The sequence below is a fragment of the Electrophorus electricus genome, chromosome 7, assembly GCF_041902795.1.
Source record: "Electrophorus electricus isolate QZ-2024a chromosome 7, ASM4190279v1, whole genome shotgun sequence".
NCBI lineage: Eukaryota > Metazoa > Chordata > Actinopteri > Gymnotiformes > Gymnotidae > Electrophorus > Electrophorus electricus.
The window spans coordinates 3,215,001-3,230,000 of NC_137503.1; the positions used below are offsets into that span (position 1 = coordinate 3,215,001).

General features: G+C 45.6%; 2 protein-coding genes across 13 annotated transcripts in view; both read left to right on the forward strand.

The window, feature by feature from the left end:
* klhl30 (kelch-like family member 30) overlaps window positions 1–1,957 on the forward strand; it is a 4,456-nt gene extending 2,499 nt beyond the window's left edge. For both annotated transcript variants that reach the window (XM_027007754.3, XM_027007755.3), the window contains 4 exons: window positions 189–344; window positions 523–711; window positions 915–1,060; window positions 1,222–1,957. In XM_027007754.3, coding sequence (XP_026863555.1) covers window positions 189–344; window positions 523–711; window positions 915–1,060; window positions 1,222–1,467 — 737 coding nt within the window. In that variant the 3' untranslated portion in view covers window positions 1,468–1,957. The remainder of the gene's footprint in view (window positions 1–188; window positions 345–522; window positions 712–914; window positions 1,061–1,221) is intronic.
* A 378-nt stretch (window positions 1,958–2,335) lies between these two features.
* crocc2 (ciliary rootlet coiled-coil, rootletin family member 2) overlaps window positions 2,336–15,000 on the forward strand; it is a 43,649-nt gene continuing 30,984 nt past the window's right edge. For 6 of the 11 annotated variants that reach the window (XM_081718018.1, XM_081718025.1, XM_081718024.1 and 3 more), the window contains exons 1-3: window positions 2,339–2,684; window positions 3,100–3,238; window positions 3,323–3,456. In XM_081718018.1, the coding sequence (XP_081574144.1) occupies window positions 2,637–2,684; window positions 3,100–3,238; window positions 3,323–3,456 (321 nt within the window). In that variant the 5' untranslated portion in view covers window positions 2,339–2,636. Of the gene's footprint in view, window positions 2,685–3,099; window positions 3,239–3,322; window positions 3,457–15,000 lie in introns of all 11 variants that reach the window. The other 5 variants (XM_081718017.1, XM_081718020.1, XM_081718019.1 and 2 more) reach the window with 2 other exon arrangements.

Sequence of the window (15,000 nt, forward strand, 5' to 3'; positions counted from 1 at the left end):
AAAGAAAACCTCCCTGTGATTCTCATAAGAACTGGAAGCACTTAAGAAATGTGAGGTCTACAATGCACTGGCTAATGGAACTGTTAACCGTTCAAAGACTTTGCGATTTTTATTCGGTATACTGGGGGGGGGGGGGGGGGGCAAATCATAATATATTTATGACTTAAAATTGGTTTTGTCTTTCGCAGGAGGTTCCAGAGGATCCCAGTCCAACACCTGGTCGACCACAGAGACCTGGAAGTACATCACTCGGGAGGGCCGGTGGGTTACGGTGGCCCCGATGCTGCGGCCCAGGACGAACCACACATCGGCAACCCTCAACGGAGAGATTTACGTCATTGGAGGTAAGAAAACAAACAGATGCAACAGGGATCTACAGCTGCAGGCTGGACCATAAGGCCAGCTGATTTCTCCAGAGAATCTATCCCTTACTCACACTCCTCGTCTGGAGGAAAAGGCAGCAGCTCTCAGCCACGTGACCCCCCCAGCGGATTTGAGAGCGTTGTGTCTTTTTGCTGATAGGCACTACGATGGACATTGTAGAGGTAGAGCACTATGACCCCTACATTGACAGCTGGGCCCTCACAGCGCCACCGCTGAAATATGTGTCAAACTTCACGGCCACCGCGTGCCTGGGGAAGCTCTACCTCATAGGCTCGTGCGCGGTCAAATACAACGCCCTGACACTACAGTGCTACAACCCGGTCATAGGTAAGGGGTCCAGGACAGTTAATACAGCCAGCGGATGTGATGGCACCTGCTGTATGCGAATAACAGCATTTAATAAATGTTTAGTATGCTGCTTAAAAATGCCAATGAATGCCGCAAAAATACCATCATAACCGTTCTTCATCCAACGTACACTTCAAGCTGCTGCATTCCCATGTGGGTTTTTGTTTGTTTGTTTTATACAGATAGCTGGAGTATTGTCTGTTCTCCATTTATCCCCAAATACCTGTCCTCACCTCGCTCTGTCTCTATGGATGGGGTCATTTATCTGATAGCAGACAACACCAAAAAGGTGTACCTCTATGACCCAGATGCTAATATGTGGCAGAAAGTGAGTTTCTTTCGCATTTTCGCACCCAAAACGTTTGATTTATTTATTTATTCTTGTTCCTTTCAAAACAGATCCTTCACCGAACACCCATGAACGAGAAAAAAAAAAAAAAAAAAAAAGCTTTGTGTCCAATAAGAACGAAAAGTCTGCTTCTTCCCCAGATCCAGTTCCTCCACATGCTGCATGAGAATGGGGCCCTGGTGGCCCTGGGAGGGCAGCTCTATGTGACTGGAGGCCACTGGAAAGGAATGGAGGGGGACTACAGCGTGGAGGTGGAGGTGTACAACCGAGCCTCCGACTCCTGGACGGTGGAGTGCTTCCTGCCCAGGCTGTGGTGCTACAGTGGCTGTTGCTCTGTCTTCGTGGACCCCTTGCGGTGTCCTGAGCTCTTCCCCGACGAGACGTAATGGACTTGGAGAGGAAGGCAGGGCTCTGCTCCTGCACACGTCCTGCACTGTATGCCAGCCATCAAAGGGTTTCTGGCCGTGCCATACCACCTCTACTTCAGAGAAAGTCTCCTCCAGTAACATGAAGAGGACAGCTCCACGAATTAAGTACTAATGTATCGTCAGTTGTCCTTTTTCCTGACTGCATTTTCACAAAACTTGTTTATAAGCTTTGTTTTAGAGTAAACATTATAATATTTCAATTTTAGAAAGGTAAAAAAAAATGCTATTATAACAAAATACATGTGTAAAAAAAATACTGATGTTATTTTGGAGCAAATTTCAACTTGTGTGTGTCGCTGTGTGTGTTTCTGCATTGGTATGAGTTTGGCCTATTTGATATGGGCCTTTACAAGCACGGCAGATGGTAAGAGGTTCATGTGTAAAAATGTCAAAAATGACTCTGTTGTACCCTTTAATCTCTCGCCAATAAACAAAAATCTTGTAACAATTTGTATGTTTTCAAAATATATTCATTTATCATGGATATTAAGAAACCTATGCTAAGTTGACAAAGTCAGTGTTCTTATGGCTACTTTCACACTTTAAAACATGGTTGAGAACATAAATAGGCCATACGACTATTTTAAGACTACAGTCATAAACTGACTTCTGTCTTATCAATAATGTTTATTGCGGATAGTTATTGTGCTTAAGGTCTGTGCGACTTGGTCAGGATGCTTATGATTAACTTGCACGGACGCTAGTTAGTAGTTATCTGGCAACGTGCCCTCCAACCCACGAACTCCTGCGTTCTTGTATCCACGGAAACGGGAACGCTAGCATTCTATTGCCTCGGCAACCGCCCGGGAGCGTCCCGTTTCCATAACAACTAGTGAGCGCCACCTCGAGCTCTACTGTGATTGCAGTCTTTTTCTAAAGTTTTGCTTGGGTAGCTTCCTACTTGCAGTGGGTAAAAGGTTTCGCGTTTAATTAGCCAGCGGGAAAACATTAACGTCAAACGCAATGCACTGCTGACCTGCAAACTGAAAACTTTCATTTGCTTTGACTTCGGAGTTGTAGCTAGTAAACCGCTTACCAGTGACTATCTGCAACACCGAATTCGCAAAACATATCCATGCGATAAGAGACTGCACGTTTCACTGTTTGGCACTCAGATCGGTTTCCATATGAATTCTCAGGGAGACCACGGAGAGCGACTGGAGGCTGTGATTCAGGTGCGTGTTTTCCAACAAGTAACTCTATCTTGACCAAACGTCTCGTTGATAGGGTATTGCTTATTCGAAACAGCATGTCTGACTGAAAGAGGAGCGAGCTTGATTTAATATTAACGGGCCTTGAGATGTTTCAACAAATTAAGGTCGATCCAAAGGGCAGCTTCAATTCCACCCTGAAACCTGAAGACAAGCGACGTGCTCTGATCAAGCAGGCTTGTTGAATTTCACCACACGTGTTTTAGATGTTGAAACAGAAGTAAAATAAGCACGTGTGCCAAACGTATGAGTTTAGGTCGCTAAACTATTAAACTGTGTCAATAATAAGTCATGTTCATCTAAATGCCACAATGGGCCGGGTCGCAAAAGCACACAGTGAGACAGTGCGGCTCATATCATACCGATGATGACGCTACAGAAACTGGAAGAATCCCTGCTGAACCCGGACGCTAATGAGAAGGCCCTCACGGTACGAGGGGACGATGTGAGCGCTGCCACGCCGGTCACTGCCCGCATCCGACAGATCATCACCCAAAACCTGGAGGAGAGGCCTGCAGGTAGCACACGACACCGCGGGGACTAATTAGCAAGCGCGGACTGTCCTGATCCGTGTAATATCCGTTCCTCTCACGTTCTCCTAGTCTCCGGTGCTGCCCCCGCTGGTGTCAGTGAGAGCAGCGCGCAGGAAGACAACCGGCGTCCGAAGGATCTGCTTTCACAGACCCGCGTGGACAGAGAGCAGCTGCTCAGCAAGCAGGCTGCGCAGGCCAGCAAGGTAGGAGGACAAATGTACATCCCCATGCACGTCCAAACTCGTTCAGTCCCTCTGAATTAGAGAGGCGTTACTCGCTTTACGCAACTCATGGCCCCACGCAAGCGGTAACGAATGCCGTGGCCTCAAATCCACAGGCGGCAGGATTGAAGCTCTCCAAAAAATATGCTATGCTTTCTTCTGTACTTTCCCCCAGGCTGAAAGTGGGCACCCCTCTTCCTGTAAACACTCAGAACAGTCCCTGATAATAATAATAATAATAATAATAATAATAATAATAATAATAATAATAATAATAATAATAATAATAATAACCGTCTGCATCTTTTATTAAGTCATCTCACATTTCCACTGGGTTCAGTCCCTTATTGCCACTCTGTTAGTGCCTTTTTGCCATTCTGGCACCCTACAAGCCCTTCAGTACCAAGAACTGCATCAGAACAGAAAGTAAGCGTCCCTTATGTAGTCTTAGCACTGTTGTGTATATACTGTACCAGGAGTTGCGAGTGCCGCTGTTTGGAGAGCGGCGTGCCGTAGGCAGGGGGCGTAGGGGTTTTGGGGTGTAGGGGTTTAGGGGTGTAGCAATGTCAGCAATGTCTGCAGAAAGGCTCCATCTTTCACGTTAAAGCATGCTCACCTTATTATAAATAGACTTGGGGTCTTATTGCAGGATGTCACGAGCGGCTGGATTGCGATAGGAAACCTGATGTGGGAAGCTCATCTGGTTTTGCATGGAGTCATTTTCGTGCAGCTAATTTCATTTACAAAAAGAAAACAAACTAACAACAACAACAACAAAAACAACAAAAAATGCAGATGCACAATTAACAAGAAATGACTTCCCAGTTCCTAACTAGACATAGGTAAATTGGAATTATAGTGAGTTTACTAGACTAGTCTAGTCTATACTAGTACATGCTATATACTACACATACTATACTAGTTTAGTATGTTCTAATTACTATAGTATTTATACTATTCACATATATGTTTAGTTCAGAATTGTTTATTTAAGAGGTATCATTATATTCATTATATATATATAATTTTATTTTTATTTCTTTTCTTCATTTATCTTGAAAAAAATGTGAATTTTTTTTTTTTTTTCAAGTGTATCTGTTGAAAAAGTTCAGAAGATTCCATGAATGAGGCCCATTGATTGAGAGAGAATTTCACTATGAAACACTTCTCAGCAGGAGCTGTGGTCATTGGGCCAAATTTGGGCCCGAGTCCACCCCCAGGCAATAACTCTGGCACCATGTTTCAAACACAATTCTTGAACATGACATCAATATATCTCCATCTGGAGCAAATAGAGGTGTGCAGCAAAGCTTTGGAGAGCTGCATAAATTTAAAGCCAAACTGGCATTCTAGCACAAGCACTCGCTGCAGACTTGTTTTGGAAGCGTTCCCTGCTGATATGTGCTGCATTTCAGGTGATGAACCTCTTTAACCTCTCTTTACGAAAGGTTAGGACCACCTAGTGCTTTTGTTTCTTGCTCAGAGATTCCCTTGTAAAGATAATGGCTATATTCTGCAACTCCTCTGGTGCATTCTGGGCGAAGTTCTCATGACGGGGAGTTTAGAGAAGGTCTTCTGTCCAAGGTCAAATTCTTGCAGTGTTTAGATATGATCAAGCTGCCTATTGCCGTGCTTGGTTGGTTCCTACGGCCCTGCTGTCTAAGGGTGAGAATGGAGGAGACCGTCATTAGCACAGGAGAACCAATGGAATTCTGCTTTGCTCAGGACTTTTCTCGATATGTGATTGCGGACAGACAGATGAGTACGCCATGCAGACGGGGGGGAGCTCAACGGTGCCAGGCACAGTGGTTCCTTGAAGGAAAAACGGGAAAAGTGGGCCACATGGCTTTGAAATGGAATATATATATATATATATATATATATATATATATATATATATATATATATATATGCACAGCAAACATCAGAGGCACACAGCTCTTTCTGAGAGGGGAAGCCCGTTTGGAGTTCTCCATAAACAAACTCGCCAGCAAGCGGCAATGTGCAAACGACCCATGTCATGTGAAGTGAAATGTTATTTATTTCTGTTTGAACTGACTTTGGCTTTGAAAAGCCCTCTCATGTTGAAGACAAACACAACAGGGGCAATAATTTGTTGGCGAGAAGTTACCACTCTTTAGTGTTCGTGCTTCGGAAAAATGCCCCTCGAAAAATAAACCAAGCAGTTTTGTGGCAGCTCATCAGAGCTGTATGTTGTTTTATTTATTTTTTATTTTTTGTGAGCACAGGATCTGATTCAGGAAGACCCCTTGACATCTTTCACCTCCATCTCTCTCTCTCTATCTCTCTCTCTCTCCCTCCCTCCCTCTTCCCTGCTCCCCCCCACTCTCTCTCTCTCTCTCTTTCTCACACACACACACACACAAACACACACACTCTCTCTCTTTGGAGGGTCTTGCATCACTCTGCCTTACCTCCCTCATGCTCTGGATGTTGTTTTGTGGGGGGCGGAACGACGAGGGAAAGTTGCTGGCCCCTTCTCTCGGGGCTGTGGAAGAATCAGCTCATTTTTCATGGGCCACAAAGCTGCCGTTTGTGATAACAGTGGTCGCTTTCTGCTGCTTAAGTGTAATGAGGACCAACTGTGCTTTTTGCCCTTGGAGCTTATTTTAGCATTTGTGCTATAAATAAAACTTAATTAGTCTGGCTGGTATAAATAGACGGTTTATTTATTAGTTTATTTATTTATATTCTGAAGGGCCCAAGACAGCAGTTACACTGTGCTTGGAGACGTTTTTCCTCCTCTAACCTTTATCCACTGTAAAGATTTGAGTTCTGGATTCTTTTCTTATGTTGGAAAATTAATTCGTTATGCCTCCTTTATATGGTCGCTCTATGGATGTTTCAAGACAGAGGCACATTTATGTATGAGACTGATCTGCAAAAAGGCATTTCTTCTGACCTGATGTCTCGTCCTTCATCACGGCTGTCCTCCCCTCTTCCTCCCAATCCAAGATGATATCCCATTCTTCTGCTAACTTGGTGCAGCCGTCTCGTATTGACACGTGCTCGCGAGGAAGTGCTCCGGACGTCTCTGGCAGCAGTGCGGCCGATGTGGGCACTGGGTCGTCTGAGCTCCCAATCCCGGCCCGGCTGCGTGGAATAACGCGACGTTCCCAGCACACTACCGTGTGAATTTGGCCACAATTCCCAGTGGAGTTGCAGCTCCGCCCTTAGTTCTGGCCTGTTATAAGGTCTTGTTCTCACCTGTCGTTCAGAGCAGCCCAGTGCGGCCAGAGTTCAGTAAGAGCATGGAGGCCTCAGATTTCCAGACCAGACCTGGTTTCTGTACCATCCATTCTTATCTTGTCCTTAAAACAAACTGTTAAAACTTTTTTGGGGGTAAAATGCTTTGCTTTAAAAGATTTAATGTACTGGTGGCCACGTAATCTAGTTTATGGGATTTTTTGTCCCAAAGCACTAAACTTTTCCTTGTTAAATTTTACTTAATTCCTTAACTGTGTTTAAATCTTTCAATGTGGACTCGATGAACCCATATTCACGTGGAGTGTGGAAAAGCTCTGAAATGAAAGACAACACAGACGCTATTGTGGTCTCTCCCGGCGCTGGTGTAGTTTTCCTTTTCTCTCATTATTTCAGAGCTATGACCCTCCGATGGTACAGGTGAGATGCAGCGAAGTCGAGGACTGTCCCTTCACGGACTTCTGCAGCCTGTCCTCTCAGTGGAACTCGCACTTCCTGACTGGTTATGATATATTTCTTTTGTGAGTGAAGAACGTGTCTCTGGCTACTCAGTTACAGTTACAGTGAATGGGAATCTGTCCGAAGAGGAACTGGAAATTGGGCCCTGGAGTTGACGGTGGCATCTGTTTGGCAGAGTGAACCTGGAGCCTCCTTTTATATGAAAGACAGAGCAACAGGTGCAGGAGTCCTGGGGGAACAGGAAGGAGATGGAGAGGTGGTTGGGTAATGGGGATCGGAGTATAAGTCGATATTTTTGGCTAGGAGCAGTTTTTCTACCAAGCGTCAGCTCTTATGCAACTCCATTAATATTTTGGGTGACTTTTTTAGTAGCTGGAGTGGTTGTGGTTTTTGTACTGGTGTCCTATGTTAGAAAAATGCTATCTGATACAGTCCTGTGAAAGCACTGCATGCCTTAAGGTATTCCTGGATGCACATTGATCATAGCAACTCTACAGACCTTGACCCTGCGGAAAATGTTCGCCATCCCATGACAAATCTGGCACAAGATCAGAAGAACAAGTGTGAAGTAAGAGAACCTGGTCTCAGTGTGGAAATCAGCTACAACTGTGTACCAAACTGACGCATCAGTGAAAAGCTGTTATCAAAAGGTATACAAGGCCAATCAAATATTCATTTACAAAAGCTTAGTTATTAAAACCGGACATCATACTGTGCAGTTTCACCATATTTTATGTGATTTCATTTTCTTGAATCTGCAATTGATAATTGTCTATAAAACTTACAAATCTTACAAATTTGTTAAATTCAATTAGCATATGTTAATTGTTCATGCAGAGAGAAGTGCATGGACAGAGTAGTTTATTTTTTAGGAGGTTTCACTTACTTACTTCACTTACTCTGATGGGATGAAGGGTTGTTTGTGGTATTATGGGATGAAGTGGTGTATGTGGTGTTATGGGATGAAGTATTATTTGTGGTGTTATGGGATGTTGTGGTGTTAGGCAATGTGGTGTTTGTGGTGTTATTGGATGAAGTGGTGTTTGATGTGTTATGGGATGTGGTGTTTGTGGTGTAAAGGGATGAAGTGGTGTTTGTAGTGTTATGTGATGAAGTAAGTGGTGTTTGTGGTGTTATGGAATGAAGTGGTGTTTGTGGAGTTATGGGATGAAGTCGTGTTTGTGGTGTTATGTGATGTTGTGGTGTTTGAAGTGTTATGTGATTTTGTGGTGTTATGGAATGAAGTGGTGTTTGTGGAGTTCTGGGATGAAGTGGTGTTTGTAGTGTTGTGGAGTTTGGATGTCTGCGGCCTTCTTGTGTCTTGCTAGTACTTTAGCTCTATAGAGATGTATCAGTCACACCATGGCATATGGTAAAGTGTTTGTCTAATTAAAGCAGATAAGTGAGTCAACTGACCCCTTCCACAGGTCTTCTGGGACATTTTGGACCCCCCCCCCCCACTTTGAAAAAGACAGGGGTGAAGAGAAACATCTGAGCAGCAGGTTTGGCTCAGCAAGTCAACCTCTGTCTTCTGGAAAAATCACCGTGATTTCTTGTGACCCTTTGCAATTGCCCTTGAACTGGGACAAACTAATCAAATATCCTGCTTCAAACTGACCCAGTTTGATCTAGGATAAACCCTGACCCAGTTTGAACCAAGATAAACTCTTACCCAGTTTGAAAAGCTGCATCATCTCAGAAGACTGGGGAACAAGTTGGAATGAACTTTGACCTTTTTGTGTTGATTCTGGAATTCTGCCGGATTGCATTTTCTCACGCTCTCCTGCTGTATCGGTGTGTGTGTTTGTGTGGGAGTATGTCAGATTGTTCACACTGGTGTGTGTGTAAGATGATTGCATGGCATATTTTAGAGTGTTGGACCGGGTTAGGAAGAAACATTCCATTTTTATGTGCAATTGACCTAAATGCAGCATTTCATATGTGATAAAGTAGAAATGTTAATCAAATGGAACACTACACAAAAACAACAATCACACAGCCTGCCACACACCCTTAACCTGTGAGATAAATTGTCAAGCACCAAAAAAAAAATGGGGATGGGGGACTTTTTTTCAACCTGTGATGCAGTCGTCAGAAAATCGCTGGTAAATTGATCCTGAGTTTCAAACCAGTCGGAGACTTTCTGACAAACTGCCCTGCAGAAGGCCGGGGACTCAGCGAGGCTCCTCGTCTTCTCCTGCTCAGGGAGCGCCTCCCCAGCCCCGGCTGACGCTGATAAGGCACGGATTGTTTGGAGCCGCGGGGGCGGCGGTCCTGCTGACTGTTCAGGGCTCTTGGGTTTGGTTCTGTTGTTACAACAATGGGCACTCTCCAGAGACACTCCCCCAAGGCAGACACGTCCCAGAGTGACGCTAGGCTTGGTGAAATTCTGCACTGTGACTTTCTGCATTTCTGTTTCCTTTTCTCAGTCCCACTTGGAGTAACTGCAGTGTCCTGTAGTAAACGATATAGAGGTAGTCAGTGAAACGCACAAGGTTTCGAGAGTGAGATGCCGGAGGTCCTTCATCAGTTGTGCAAGCAAAATGTTTCTTATATATATATATATATATATAATGTGTGTGTGTGTGTGTGTGTGTGTGTGTGTGTGTGTGTGTGTGTGTGTGTGTGTGTGAATACACTTTATCAGGCATTAATCTAGTCGCATCTTGGACCTACTTTGGCCTTCAGAACTGCAGCGGTTCTTTGTGGCATGGATTCCACTAGGTTTTGAAATCACTCTGCAGGAATCTTGGCGCAGGTGGACAGGAGAGCTTCTCACAGTTGCAACAATTCAGAAGGAGGTATTGACACGCTCCGAACGGCCCATTGTACCTCAGCCCAGAGATGCTCTCTAGGATTAAGATCTGGGGACTGTGAAGGCCAAGGAAGCAATTCACGACTGTATGACCCTTGTGGCATGATGTGTTGTCCTGCTGAAAGTGTCCTAGAGCCACTAGGGAAACAGCTACCATGAAGGGAGGAGTTTGGTTAGCCACAATGCTTAGGTAAGCCCACAGGTATCAGAGAACCCAGGGTATGCCAAAAAACATTCTTCACACCTTTACTCCACCTCTGCCAGCCTGACCTTTTGATGCCTGACTTCAAGGACTCATCAATTCATCTTTGCTTACGCCAAATTCTGACCCTCCTATCGGTGTCGTGCAACAGAAAGTCAGTATTCTGACCCGGTGATGTTTTTTCCACTGCTCAGTGAGGCTGTTTTTGCTCCTGTTTGTCTGCTTTGCCCATTTCCCTTAGACAGCAAGGGTGCTCAAACTGCTTGTCTGCTATTGTCAAACTGGAGCACCGGCTGTGTTTTCAACTGCAGTTTGCTTGATGGCACCCCGCATGTTTGTCAGAAAGTTTCTTGACCTCATCCTCTGACCCGTTTTGTCAAGTTTTTCCACCATTCTCGGTATACTCGCAACACCGTTGCACAAGAACACCCCACAGGCTGGACAGTTTTTGGAATACTGGCCCTGGCTAGTCTTGGACTGATTTGCTCAGATAGCTCAATTTTCCAATTCTAATGTGGGTTCACACTGAAACTGATCCATGTTAAACTCACCTGAGTTTATACTGCACTCTGGGGTCACATGTTTAATTCCCATACAGGGAAACACCAATCGTGAAAGAGCAGGCGTGTCCAAGAAACTAGCCATTTGGTGTGTATATTAAACCTTTTGTACTTTACTACAATTTACTTTAAAAAATCTCTTGTGCTCTCTCTCTCTCTCTCTCTCTCTCTCTCTCTCTCTCACACACACACATACACTAAATCACACAGACATTCACAAACACACACGGATATACATACTGTATATATACTGTATACATACTTTATATATGCTGTACATGTACAGTATGTATATATTTGTATGCGTGTGTGTTATGCACTTGTTTGCATGCTCTACAGAGGACTATTATTCTAAATCTAAATGGTGCAATTTAAGTGTTTTAAGGACCAGATGCATGCGTGTGTGTGTGTGTGTGTGTGTATGTGTGTGTGCGGGCACACGATGGTTCTCTGCTTGGCCTGTGTGTGTGTGTGTGTATGTGGTACTCTGCTTAGCACGCGTGTGTGTGTGTGTGATGGTCCTCTGCTTGGCCTGCGTGTGTGTGTATGTGGTACTCTGCTTAGCACGCGCGTGTGTGTGTGATGGTCCTCTGCTTGGCCTGCGTGTGTGTGTATGTGGTACTCTGCTTAGCATGCTCGTGTGTGTGTGATGGTCCTCTGCTTGGCCTGTGTGTGTGTGTGTATGTGGTACTCTGCTTAGCACGCGTGTGTGTGTGTGTGATGGTCCTCTGCTTGGCCTGCGTGTGTGTGTATGTGGTACTCTGCTTAGCACGCGCGTGTGTGTGTGATGGTCCTCTGCTTGGCCTGCGTGTGTGTGTATGTGGTACTCTGCTTAGCACGCGCGTGTGTGTGTGATGGTCCTCTGCTTGGCCTGCGTGTGCGTGTATGTGGTACCCTGCTTAGCACGCACGTGTGTGTGTGTGTGTGTGATGGTCCTCTGCTTGGCCTGTGTATGTGTGTATGTGGTACTGTGCTTAGCACACGCGTGTGTGTGTGTGATGGTCCTCTGCTTGGCCTGCGTGTGTTTGTATGTGGTACTCTGCTTAGCACGCACGTATGTGTGTGTGATGGTCCTCTGCTTGGCCTGCGTGTGTGTGTATGTGGTACTCTGCTTAGCATGCGCGTGTGTGTGTGTGTGTGATGGTCCTCTGCTTGGCCTGCGTGTGTGTGTATGTGGTACTCTGCTTAGCACGCGGGTGTGTGTGTGTGATGGTCCTCTGCTTGGCCTGCGTGTGTGTGTATGTGGTACTCTGCTTAGCACACGCGTGTGTGTGTGTGATGGTCCTCTGCTCAGGGCCCTGTCAGTTTGCTGTCTGTTGGCTTGCGTTGTGCAATCCCACTCAGTGATGCTCCAAAACAGATTTTACAGTCAGCTGGGCCTCCCTCAGTTGAGCGCCTCTCACTGTGGGACTTTGAAAGGGGCGGTGTGTGTGGTGTGTGTGTATTGTATGTCTACTCCAGCTGTGTTTGGGAATCTGACAGATAGTTCACTGCATTAATTCCCTTTATTAAGGCTCTGGGTCTTGGCCAATACAGACAGAAACACTCCCAGCTGTAACCCTTCACACACCAGCATCTTCACACACCAGCCATCCGGGTTACATCTGCCCAGGCTTTTAAAGACATGGATCTTCTCATTTGATCTTGGGACTGTCTTATTCTGCCAACGCCGTTGACCACCTCCTTTGAATGCAATAATAAAAGGTTATCCTAAAAGTAGCCTTGTTTTGGGTTTCACCGAGCTGTTCAGTTGCAGCCTAGATAAGACATAGCTGCCTGATTGGCTGTGGGCAGCGAGACACGGCACACACCTTTGAATTCACAGTCCTCAAAGTCCAAGTCTTCCAGGTTTTCAACCCTAACCCAATAAACAATAAAGTGGCTAACCGGATACACGAGTCATTTAATCAACAGCAAGGAATTATGAAATCCAGGACTGGATTCCGGATTTGAGGTGTGGATTTGAATACCACTGCACTAGAACCACCTCAGCAGGTGCTTGCTGTGGTCCACGTTTCCCTGGCGTCAGCACCGCCCGCACGCCAACCGTCAGGTGGGGCGCATGCCGTCGCTCACTGGCACTTTAACTTCTCCAGCGTAATCAAGCATAATCCAGCGAGACGGGGACCATTCCTCTCGCCCCCCCCCCTCACGGAGCGCGCTCAGGGCTGGGACTGAGCTGGATATCCAACGGACACGACGCTAAACACGTTTGCTCTCGTGTTAGCAGGTCATTCCGGAGCACGGCTCTTCTGAACGCAGCGAGGCTGAACAGAAATGCCGTGGCAGCGAGTCCTGGCCCTCTCGTGGGGAGCTTTCAGTGGCTTTGAGCACTGTTTCTCTTGCTGTTTTTTGGCAGCTGTATCAAAGGGCTGTCGCTCCTTGATGTATTCTGAAATATTTATCAAATGAGACAATGTAAGGAGCGGCACAAATCATAAATATTAAGTAATCTAAAAACGCTAACGAAAAACACATTTCGGAGGGCGGGGTTTCTCCCTCCTTGAACGTGAAGAAGGTTCCAGGGAGTAGATACTAGGAGAAAGAAGGCAGATGAAGCAGGAAGCCCACGCCTAAGAATGGTCTTGCCGTATGAATCGCATGTTGTCCATTAGCTATTGTAAGAGGATCAGTGCGCTGCTTCAGATTACAGGCCCTGATCTGGAGCAAGCTGTGCGTCCCAAAAGCTTTCTGCGTACACACGCAGCTATCTGTCTTTGTTTGCTGGTTGAGAATTTGCTTGCATGTGTGTAAGGGCTAGGTCATGTGACTGTGTGTGCTTTTGTTTGCTGTTTGAGAGTCTGTATGTGTTCTTGCATTTGTATGAGGGCTACGCCATGCTGCAGGCCAGCACCTTGAACAACGGAGGGCATTATTTCCCCCCCTTCTTACACACACATACTCTCTTCTCTCATTCTCTTTCACACACACACGCACACATACACACACATACACACACACACACTCTGTGCTGAACCCCTGGGCCTTTGTTTTAGAACATTTTGGGATGCCTTTAAAGGCATGCTAGAACACACACTGTTTCATGACTTCTAGAACCCTCATAGAGGAAGGTATGAGTTCTAGAACCCTGATAGAGTAGGCTATGAGATCTAGAACCCTGATAGAGGAGGGTATGAGTTCCAGAACCCTGATAGAGGAAGCTATGAGTTCTAGAACCTTGATAGAAGAGGGTTTGTGTTTTGGAAACCTGATAGAGGAGGGTTTGAGTTCTAAAAACCTGATGGAGGAGGGTATGAGTTCTAGAACCCTGATAGAGGAGGGTATGAGTTCTAGAACCCTGATAGAGGAGGGTATGAGTTCTAGAACCCTGATAGAGGAAGGTATGGGTTCTGGAACCCTGACAGAGGAGGGCATGAGTTCTAGAACCCTGACAGAGGAAATTGTGAGTTCTAGAACCCAGATAGAGGACGCTATGAGTTCTAGAACCCTGATAGAGGAGGGTATGAGTTCTAGAATCCTGATAGAAGAGGTTATGTGTTTTAGATCCTGATAGAGGAGGGTATGAGTTCTAGAACACTGATAGAGGAGGCTATGAGTTCTAGAACTCTGACAGAGGTCTTAGTTCATGGTAAAACATGGTAGTGACATGATTTTGGAATGGTAGTGGTGTGGTGGGGGCATAGTAGTGGTATGGTAGTGTTGTGGTAGCGGATGCTGCACTTTTGTGAGTGTATCAGGCACAGTAGTGATGCTCGAGTTTTAGACATGTACCAGTGCCACTGCTGATCACAGATGAAAAGTTAGAGGATGAACAATACAAACTGTGCATGGGGACAGATGGCGTGTCATATCTAACTGTAAACCCACAAGATGAATTAACTGTTTTTATTAAAGTGGGTAATATGTATAGTGGTTACTTTGCACTAGCAGTCCTTGTTCTGGACAAAGTGAGAGGTTTTGAAGGGTGGTTTTGAATGATCAGAAGCTTGGACTTCAGCAAGGCAGTGTACTTATAGATTATGCCATGTGTGTAATACAGCTGTAATCCTCAACAAATGATCAAAGGCTTGATCGTGGTCTAAGCAGTGTACATCACAGTCTCAAGTGTTCCATGCTTTTCATCTTGACAACAAAAGACGTTTCATGTGTGATCAGTGATCAACTGTGCAAACCTGAGCTCCAGCCACAGGACATTACAGAGCGAATGGCCTCCGGATGTGACGGCCCGCTCCACCTTCAACCCCATCCTCACCTCCACCAATCAGCTCTGCAGACAGGCGCCAAGCCGGTGGCAGCTTGCTGGC